Source organism: Corvus brachyrhynchos, unplaced genomic scaffold (genome assembly GCF_000691975.1).
Source record: "Corvus brachyrhynchos isolate BGI_N302 unplaced genomic scaffold, ASM69197v1 scaffold5, whole genome shotgun sequence".
Taxonomy (NCBI): Eukaryota; Metazoa; Chordata; class Aves; order Passeriformes; family Corvidae; genus Corvus; species Corvus brachyrhynchos.
This window is the reverse complement of record NW_008238321.1, coordinates 8989042-8999911: the sequence shown is the minus strand read 5'-3', so window position 1 is coordinate 8999911 and position 10870 is coordinate 8989042. Positions and strand designations below refer to the sequence as shown.

General features: G+C 45.7%; 1 protein-coding gene across 1 annotated transcript in view; it reads right to left on the bottom strand.

Moving 5' to 3' along the window:
• The window catches only part of MAD1L1 (MAD1 mitotic arrest deficient like 1), a 350530-nt gene that overhangs the window by 118198 nt on the left and 221462 nt on the right, over positions 1-10870 (bottom strand). The window contains exon 16 of the mRNA XM_008633475.2: positions 4570-4777. Within this exon, the coding sequence (XP_008631697.1) occupies positions 4570-4777 (208 nt within the window). The remainder of the gene's footprint in view (positions 1-4569; positions 4778-10870) is intronic.

The window sequence follows — 10870 nt, the reverse complement described above, 5'->3', positions numbered from 1 at the left end:
GGGCCAAACACCTGCCTCAGAGAGAGATTCCCCAGTCCTTCACCAAGGACCCCCTTTTCCTACTTTTTCCCTAACAAGGGGAAAAGGACACTGAAACCATTGAGATGGATGAACAGCTTTCCTTTTTGGTGGGATTATGGTCGGGAAAATAGTTCCAATGCTCTCCACAGATGGCTGAAATCAGAGTTGATTTCCCCATCTTCCTTCCTGGTAGGGGTGCCAGCCTCTCTCTCTCCAGAAAGAATATTAAAAGCACTTTTCCTCTTTCTCACAGGGAGAAGCTGCATGAAGAAGGGAATGCTCCAGTGTAGCTACGGGATAGCAATAAATCGTGAGAGCTCATGGAAAATTTGCATTGCTGCATTCTTTTAGTAAGGAACCAGCTTCCATGGGTGATCCATTCCTACCTCCAGATACACTACCTTTAAGATAAGAACACAAATGGAGATAAGGAGTACCTGAAGCATTGTCTCTCATTTTCACCTGTGCTTTGCTACAAGTCATTACTTCTGTCAGCTTCCCATTAGCTGCCACCTACATATTCGCTTGCAATGAAGACCCAAATCCATCTCTAGCAGTGCCAGAGTTCAGGATATCCACCAGGACCCCACAAGGCAAAAAAAACGAAGATCTAAACAGAAATGGCCTGGAGAGAAACAGGAAAAAGTAGGAAAAGCTATGGAGATGGAAGAAAAAAAGATGTAGACTGAAACACAGAAGGGGCAGTGGGGGGAAGGTGTGAAGAGCACGGGAAAGGGAAATGCAGAACTGGAACAGATTTCAAATCTGTGCAGCAATGCCCTGCACCACCTTCCCAAAGCTGTCACAATCTGTGCTCCCTGTTTCCGAGGCAGGAGGACTCGGAGCCCCTCCCCAGATGGCTATCTGACCTTGGTGCTCCCTGCCCTTACACAACCCAGCAGAGGAACACAACACCCACAGAGGTCCAGCCCACGCCCCGAGGGCGGTGGCCACGGCCCTGCCCCCGTTAACAGCCCACGAGCCTGCACTGCCAATCTGTATGTTGGAAAAGGACGGGATGTTGTTACAGCTCTCCATCGGTCCCCGTCTGAACAGAGGCTATTACGGCATCAACGAGAGGAAAGGACCACTGAACCACATGGCAAGTTGCCAGGCTGTGCTGCAGCCTCCAGCAGTTATGCTCAAAGAGATTTAAAGTCCAGCATAACCTTGATTTTTAATAGAGTCACATTTAATGAGCTTTAACGTCCACAGTAATAATTTTCTTATTACCTACGCAGGAGTCGGAAATATGATCAGAAAGAATGTGCTGCACTCCAATCCAGTGAAGGGATTTAACAATGGCCAACACATTATTATCAAAATCATCAACATCATTGTCCTTAATGCCTTTTTTTGGTTGGTATAATTATAATTCTGTGAACCATAAGCATAGCTGTTGCATATCACATGAGCTTGCTGAACGCAGCAAACCTGGCTGGCTGGAGGCCATCCAAATCCCTCCTCACCAACCATCCAGTCAGGTTATATGGCAAAACAGGACAATAAAATCTTACATTTACCTCTATCTGTCTAAAGGCAAAATGCAAACTTACATATGACCTTTGTTGTCCTCCCAGCTTTTATCCACACTCTTCCTACTCTGTCCTTGCTCTCTCTTCATCCCATTCTACTCTGACACCAGGGACCTCCCACCTCAAAAGCTCTGAGAACTGAATTTGCCTCTTGCGTGTGTCACACGAATGAGCTGGATAAACAGACAGATGGGGACTGCAGCTGGCAGAAAGGGGTGCAAGAAGAACTCCAATTCTTGTTATTTTTGTACAGAAACAGCTTCACAAAACTCACTGAAATCCACTCCCTCATCATGCACAACAAACCTCCCTCCCGGGGTAGCCAATTGCACAGTGACAAACAGAGCAGAGGGAGTTTCTGCCACACGCTCCCCACTTCACACCTTGAAAATACACTGAAGCAGAAGGCATGTGGCAGCTGTTCCTGTGGGCAGAGCTAAGAAAACAGCAAAAGCTGGATCTTCCATGTCTTACCCAGAGGGAGACGGCGTGAGCTTTCTGGCCACACGAATCCATGCTGTTAAGCCACTGCTGAACAGCTGCTGTATCCATACTGCAGATGCAGGATGGAGTCAATGCAGAAATGGATGCAGCTTGCACAGCACACTTGATCAGCTGCCCCCAAACCCACCAGGAGCTCTCCCTGCTCCAGCAAGGAGGCCAAATCTGGCATTCAACTGGCCAATTTAAAGCCAGCTCAGAATAACCCAGTAACCTTGTGGTCAGCACTGTAACATCCTCAGCATCTCTTCACATCCCAGTATTTGCAGTCCCCATGCTCTGACCATGCTGCTGAATGCTCTCACAGCAGAAATGAGAGTTTAGGTGTATTTATGGCAATTTGCCCTGTGCATGACAGTGATGCATACAAGCACGTGAAATACAAGAAAGAGTGCCCAAGATCTTTCCATATAACCTGGCATCCTATACCTTCACCCTGTTCTCAAAGAGAGTCATCCACAGGGTTGCTCCATCCTTAAACAACAGCTTTTCCCCATTTTGTTTACAAGAACCACTTCCAGATGCACTTATAGGCACTCTGAGAATCCAAAGGGCCCTCCTGTGACTGCGCTAAACAACAATGAAGTACTTCCCACCCTTCTAAGTTCTGCACCTGATTCTCTCTTCCACCTGAGCTGGTCACCAGAAGTCAGAATGATGTAGCTTGGGACTGGGGTAAAAGGAAAAAAAAAAAAAAAGCATCACATACATGAGGCTGGAAACACCCTGAAACACCCTGAGCTGTTTGCTTTCCTGTTGGAATCAAAGGCAGAAGAGAAAACAACTTTAAAAATGCATCCCTTCTGAGCTAACGACAAACCTGGTAACGTCCCAGCACAGAGGCACCTCACAAACAGCTAAAAGCAACTGCATGGAAAGGCAGCAGAATGATAATTCTGACTAACACATCACAGGAGGCACACGTGAGGAACACATTCCCCCAGAAGAGATGGTCTAATTACCACAGATGATACCCCAGAGGTTCATTCATCAGTGACAGAGACACAGGGCTGACCTCACCTCTGCAGCCTCTCTGCCCCTGCCCTCCCCGGGCTCGTGGGGCCCTGTCAGCCCCCTGGACCTGCAGCATCAGATGTGCCTGGTACTCGGGGACAGGAGGACAGACAAGGGCACTGCAATTTCAGCCCCTAGAACCTGGTGCATTTTGAATTCAAATTGCAATGCAAGAACTAGCCCCAAGAACTGCTCAGTGGGGGTCTGAGACTGGAAGCTCCTACAGATAATGGTCTTTTTAAATGTTTGCCAAGCGTTTCATGCTTGTGCATCTGTTAGAGCACCCACTAACAGCAGTGACAGAACTGTCACTTACTCATGACATCCAGTGAGCTCTTCAGTTTATAAACCACCCCATCTGCACTTCTCACCATCATATTTTTAAGGCTATATAGTACCATAATCCACTATGAGATGCTGGAACAAACACATTCCCGGCAGTAATAAAGTGCCATTGTTTGAGCGATGGGAAAACAGACAAGCTACTTCCCGAGAATTCTGGTTTTATAACAAAGAAAGATGGCTTCTTCTGTGCATTTTCTTTAAACCAGGGCTCTGCCCTTTTGTGGGTCTGAAGTTTCCAGCACTCATTTCCTTTGGGAAAAGCTCTGTTCTCTCAGCCTCATATGAGGGAGGATCCTGACCTCCAGACACTGACCATGTACGTGCAGTTGGAACACACCAGGTTAGCTCCACACGGACCTTCAGTTCTCTTTTATTTTTCTCTTCTCTAACAAATTGTTTTGAGGGCATGACAGAGTTACAGCAGTAAGTTCTCCTGGGCTCTTCAGCTAAACTCAATTCTGCCTGATTCCTTGCAGTGTTGCAGGCAATGGGTCAGGCTATTGATATCCTTACCTCGATTTTCAGAGTCTGAGAGTATGTCTGGAGGTGTTGATTTTTGGGGTAACTGTGCTAAAAAGTCATCTCACTCAGGTATGTGAAGGGAAGACAGACTGTACAGGAGTGCCACAGATTCTGTGAAACGTATTTAGCTCGGTGAAAGATGTACTCTGCTTTCACGGAGTATTGAATGTAGCTGTGATTAATGGGGCACATATACACTGATAAACAATATTAATTTGTTTTAAGCCAGGTCTGAAAAGATTTCAACCACTTGCTTCCCTGCAGCTACGAAAGTTATTTCCTGCTGTCTGTACTACCTCAAGGGCTAAACCAGCCCTGAAAGGAAGGAAATATTTCCTTTCACTCTGTCGGCAGCACCAGCCTATGAAGGCTGTTGTATTGGTATTTCATTTATCATGAGAAAATGATATGAATTATTATTATTTAGCCTTACCACCCACCCTCTACCATACAGCCACAGGATTGCCACCACACATTCACTCTCTCCTGCATCAACCCAGCTTTGTTCATTTTCCACACAACCACTCCATCAAGCACACTGTCTGCAATGCCTCCATCTGCTTCTGCAGTCAGTTCCTCTGGCAACACGGATGAATAAATGCATCCCCAGCACCAGGAGCCAGCAGCCTACCTGCAATTTCTTGTGGGGACTGAAAACCCCCGACTCCTTCCAGATTCCCAGAGATGGAGCCGCCTCCTTCGAGCACCCTCACGAGCTCCCGCAGCCTTTCACACTCCTCCTGCAGCTGCTGCTGCTCCTCCTTGCGCTGCTGCTTGGCCAAACTCATTGGGTTCATGCTGAAATGGAGAACTTTGGTTCTGCTGGGGTCGTAGTCACCCTGGGTGGCAGAAAAAAACCAGAAGCACATTGAGTAACTAATCCAACCCCTAAGCCCACCCAACCTGTACCACCCTGTGAAATCAAAAGATGTTACAGCAGGAAAAAAGGTGACATTTATGCAGTGACAAGGTTTTAGTACAACAGCTGAAGGCAGCCAAACCCAGTGTTGTTTCTCCTTCTCTTGCTACTCCATCTTTAAAAAAAACCCTGAAACAAGGCAAAGAAACAACAAACAAAAATAAAAATCCAGAAACAAAATCACAGAAACACCCCACTTAACAGAACTTGCTCCCTGGCTGATACTTCCACACTTAATTTTTTCCACACTTAAATTTAACTCCAGAAATGAAGTTTTATAGCTGTATTTAAAATCTCTTGATAGCAGGAGATTATAATGAACACCCAAATACACCCTTAAACTACTTCAGGACACCCAGTGCCAGCCTGATTTATTGCTCATCTGAGCCAGCAGCATCCATGGCATCCAAAGATGGAGTCGCTAGCAAGTCATATCAGCTCATCCCAAGCAAGGGAACAGATATTCCATTCTTTTTTTCTCAAAGGAAGTTGTATTTACAGCAGTTTAAATAGTCAGTCAAGCCCTAAGATGGTAAATTAATATTCTTTCAAAGCGAGAGGAAAACACTGATGTTTCATTTGTGATTTCAAAGAGACAATTTTTATATAAACTACAGGAAGCCTCACAACCATAAATGTCATAAAACATGTGCTAACACTGGCTGCCACGGCACTCTGCCCAGCTGAAACCCTATAGCAGTGCCTGCATAAAAAGCTATTTTATATGGTAATATTTTTCCTTCAATTAAATCTCAGGGCCTAAAGTGATTTTGTAAACATTAATTAACCCTCAAGAGCAGCATGAGGTAGGTATTATCCCAATTTTATCATTTCATTTTCATTAAAGACGTGCTAGAACTTTATGTGAGTTTTTCCCATGCAAACCAGAGCAGAGACTGAGCGACCTCATCCTGCATTGCTGGTCATTGCTGGTAAGAGAATCCAGAAGATCCCTCTCCCAAACATCTTTTATTGAAAACACACTCTATTACTGTGAAGCTCCTCATCAGGCAGTGAACTGCTGAAACACTGCCCCAGAGCCTGGCAGCAGACACAAAACTGCTTCCAAAATGGGTTTGACAAATTCAAGGACAACAGCTCCATAACTGGGCTGTGCCAGGGCAGGATATGCGAGCATCTTCCTGCATCTCTGGTTGCTGGAAGAGTGCTGGAGAGCATGGACAAATTTGTGGGCTCTCACAAAACAGCAGCTTCTATGATTGTGGTCAAAAATGCTCTTCTGGGCTTTTCTTCCCAGAGGAAGAAAAAAAAAAAAAAAACAAGAGGGGTGTGGTGGTTCCTCATAGCTACTCTGAGAAACCAGTTTGACCACAGCTGTGCATCTGGGTAGGAGAGAGTAATTATTCCACAGTTTAAGTGCAAGTTACAGAGAAAGGAGACCACATTTGTATGTCCCAGGCCAAGAAGGGGTGGGAGAAACCCCCAGAGGTCTGCCCTGGTCCAAGAGCTCACTCCAGAGAGCTGGGAAAACTCAGGCATGGAAACCTCAGGTACCCTTCCCAGCTGCTTGCATTGCCCACAGTCGAGTAGGCGGTGTCCCAACCCTTGGCCATGCACTGAGCGAGTGAGGAATGTGTAGGCGGTGTCCCAACCCTTGGCCATGCACTGAACGAGTGAGGAATGTTTCCCACTGCCCCAGCCTCACTTCAGTGACCTCAGGAACACCTGGGAGGGCAGCACTGTCCTGCAGCCCCTCAGCAACAGGGCTTTGTGATCCCATTTCTGTGGCGTGGCTGAGACAAACCTCCCCTAATTGCCAGTGAGGCAATTGGGACCAAAAGAAGAAATAATCCCACCAACAGCCTTGACCAAGAGAAATTCAGGTGAGAGTTGAAGGACACAAGCAGCATCTTTGAGATGTCAAACAAGAGGAAGAACGAAACAGCTGCAGCCCCAGCTATTAGATATATTCTCCCCAGCACACACTGGCATTTACAAACCTGTTCTGTAGCCAGCTCTTTACCTTCTCGTGCTATTTGCACTTCAGGGCTCCTCCAGACAGGTCAGGGCACTCCTCACTCTCATGTTTGTGTTGTTTTTTTTTTTCAAAGCAAGAGATTCAACTCCAAAGATTGTAACAGGTTTTACTCTGGCTGGCAAAGATGTGTCAGCTGTGCCTCCCAGTTCTCCCTGGGCAGCTGCTGGTGCTCCTGACCAGCTGGGAAGGGCTCTGGCCCTGTCTCCCTTGCCAAGGTCAGGCAGAGCTCGCAGCTCCTCATCCTGGCTGCCAGCACCATTCCAGCTCCAGTGCAGGAACCACCATTGCTGCAGACACAGCAGCAGGATCCCTGTGTGAGGAAAGCCATGCACACCTGGAGACTGCTGCTACCTCCCTGCTGGAGCTGCTGTAACCCACACTGCACCAGACTGTTTATTCTGCAGGTTATTTACTCTTTTCTGTCACCTATCTGGCCTTTCTATAAAGCCCTGCCATGCAGCTGCAGTGCTTTGGCTCCTACAGATCTTTCAGACCATTTATCCTCTCCTTTCATAACATGCCCCCCTTGAAAAACCATGCTCTAAAACTCATCACCAGGACTCAGACTTATTTTCAGGGCTCACCAGCTCTCCTCAGCACATCAGTCTGAAGCTTCACCCAGACAAGAGAATCTCTTAAAAGCCCACAGTGTGACGAAGGCAGTGGCAGAATCCATCTCATTTAACATTTCTGGAAGATCACTAACATATTTGCTATGCTACTCACATTTTTGGGCTAGGGGCAGTAGCTTTCTCTTTCTTCTACACAGCACACATCAAACCAGTACATTTCTCCCTACAGCTAAAATATTAGTGCAGCTGGTTTGTATTACAGCCATGCCTAAAAGAAACCAAGTGAGACAGGGATCCCAGCATGCCAGGCCCTGTACGAACCCTACAGGGAACTACCACCTAAAGCCCAAAAAGCAGACAGCAAAGCCTGAAGATGCAGTGTGTGAGGGGAGTGCAGGCATGGAAAGATGCAGTCTCCAGTTCCAGATTCCTCAGCAGTACCGTGGCAGAAAAGAAAACACATCTTCAGAGCTGCCCCTCCTCACCACCAGACCATGCTGCCACCTCACAGTTGTACCAAGCAGAGCGTTGCTTAAGTCTCCAGGAAATTTACTGGCACTCTCTGGGATTTCAAATAAATGCAGGAAGCTTTCCATGGAAACGGTGCAGACCAGAGGCAGTGCCTGATGAAAGGGCTGGGTCTCATGTGTAGGTAATACAGAAAGTCAAACCAGTATCGCAACTTGGATCATTTGGAGTGTTCCTCCAAATTTCTAAAGGTTGGGGGTGACTTTGTGTCGTGAAAATGAGTGGTTTAGGCTTGGCTCTATGAAGAGCCACGGCTGGAAACTGCTAAATATAACAGACAGCAAAGCAGCATTAAAACCTCAGTAGCATCTGAAAGACATGAAACCCTAATGCTGGTAGGAAATCAGGGACTGAAGAAAGCAAACAACATCCTCCTGGAATCCCTTTAGCTCTGGAAAATGTAAATTGCTGTTTTTCCTCTGTCAACTGCAGTTCCATCTACAATAAATCAGTCTTACTGATCATAATTTTGTCCTTTTGGTTGTGCAGCAGAAGCCTGGAAAATGGTGTTTCAGGCACTGGGAGAGAAGACTTAAAACAGATTTGCCCATTTAGAAAATAATTTCTAATCTTGGGTGATTGAAGAGGAAGACCAAACAGTGGCATTTGAAAGGTGGGCACAGAAGACACAGCCATGTTCCTTGAACAGGAGCTGGGACTCCCCAAACAGCTGTCCAGGCACAGCTCCAGATGCTGCTTCTGTGCTGAACCAACACATGCAAGGAGGTATTGCTTAGCAGAGTTAAAAAGCATCTTGTAACAAACAGTAATGTATCCCTGGTTTCTCCGAGAAGTGTGAAAATCGTGCTGCAGGTTTGGAAACTTGGCCTGAATGTGAGGTTTGACCAAATCCACTTAAGCTCACGGTGCCTTTATATGGAAATATGGGACATTTGGGGGATGCAATCGATGTGTGACCTACAGAGCTCTGTTGGAAAGCCATCCCTTCCCTGGCTCATTCAGCAGTAACTTGGTAGCTTGCTTTGCTCATCAGCACATCATGGCCAGTGCCTCAGAGAGCAAAGATAACACATTACTGCCAGTTTCTCAGCAGCATCCTCTCTTTACCCCTGTTTTCCCCAATACCTTAAAAACCAAAAATTGTAGAGATTCTGAAGAGCAAATGACTTGGACTAGAGAGAGCTGCTGGCGTTCATTGATTCTTCTCTTGAGGAGTAACATTGAACGAGTAATTCAGATCTGTCAGAAAAATGCACACAGAGCTTCAATTTAGGGGGAAGCAATACATACCTTGATTGAATGCAACCAAGCCTGGTTGGCACTTAAAAAAGTGAATGACTCATTCCTGGAAAGCAAGATGTTAACCAGCTGATTTGGTGCTTAAGGCAGAAAATCCTTTTTTTTTTTGGCTCTCAAAAGGGCACTGGAGACTTTATAGAGATGATTTGTTGATTCCACGTGTTAATACGCTTCACAGTTGGTGAAATAATGTTGTTTTGATGCAATATCCTCAGTCTTCCAGACACATGCCTCGGGGTATGCACAAGGAAAACTCTCTCATGGACCACCCCATTGTTGCTGTCCCAACTGTGCAGTCACTCTTTGAGACAGACACTGCAGATGCCACACACAAATATTGGCTTAATGCAACATGTTCCAAGCACACTCTGGCAGAACTATTTAGTAAGACTGGATATCAATAAACTTTCTGACAAAAGACTATGGAAAAAAGAATTTGCAACAGAGCCAATTTGTCATTTAGAACCGAGGTACAAGCTCAAGTCAGATGCTGCTGCCTCCCTACTCACTTCCATCTTCCAGCTTGAAAAAAAACCACCCCGGGGAGATAATTGTGCTGATACTTTGTGTCATTTTTCAAAACTATATTATTGTCAAACAGTCAGCATGTTGGTCTACGTGTTGAAATTACAGCTCAAAAACTTCCTAAGTAATCTGCCCATTAGGGAAGAATCAGTCAAGTGCCAAAGCAATGAATGAAGACAGGACTGCTTTAATCTCTGAAAAACAGAAACTTTTCCTTTAGAAGAGGAGTTGTTTAGAAGAACAATGAAAGCTGCCAGTGACAGCACCTTGAAAAGGGATGAACTTCTTTTGGCATCTCGCCTCCTGGTTGTTTGAAAACTGCACAGTCCCAATTCAGCGATGTCTTTCTCCAGGAGCTATAAAAGCTTTTCTCTCTACTCCACTCACTTTCACAGGCACTCAGGTAAGAATAAAGTACTTAAAACCATGTGGACCACTTTACATTTGAAGAAACGTTCAGTGCTTAACAACTCCACTTAAGGTCTATTCATCTGCTGCAGGTATTTCTGATCAGAAGGTAGAGCTGGTAGCAAAGGGAATAGTCTCCATTAGTGTGAATATATTTACCTAACATCACTAATGAAATTAAAGAAGTCCATACATCCCCAAAAGGCCGTCACTGTCAGGATACAATGTCAGCAGGCACTGTGAAGGATTTTCAGCTGACTTCACATCCTCACAGGCTCCTTCTGTTTAATGCTTTGGCAAGCAAAATCATCAAAACCCATAGATGGGGCTGACATGCACTTAAGTGCCTCATTTCTTCATAGTCCTGGTATCTATCAGCCTTAAAAGACTGTGATTTCTGAGCAGCACAATAAATTCTGGTGGAGCATATGGACAGCTGAGCTTAATCGCTGCTGGCTGGCAATACAACAGCTTGTGCTTGGCCCTGCTGAGAAAAGGCTGGCAATTGGAAGCTCTTCAAGGAAAGGACCATTTCCTCCTGACGTGACTCTCACGCACGGTGAGAGCCACCCAAACACTGCTGCCTCCTGAGCTAAGGAATTTCTTCCCATGCCAACTTCTTAAGAGAGAAATCTCCAAGGTTTCTGGACTAGGACACGTTATTCAGTACTGGAGAACTTAAATAGAAATGATTTAAGGAGCTTAGTAGATTGTATCAGCT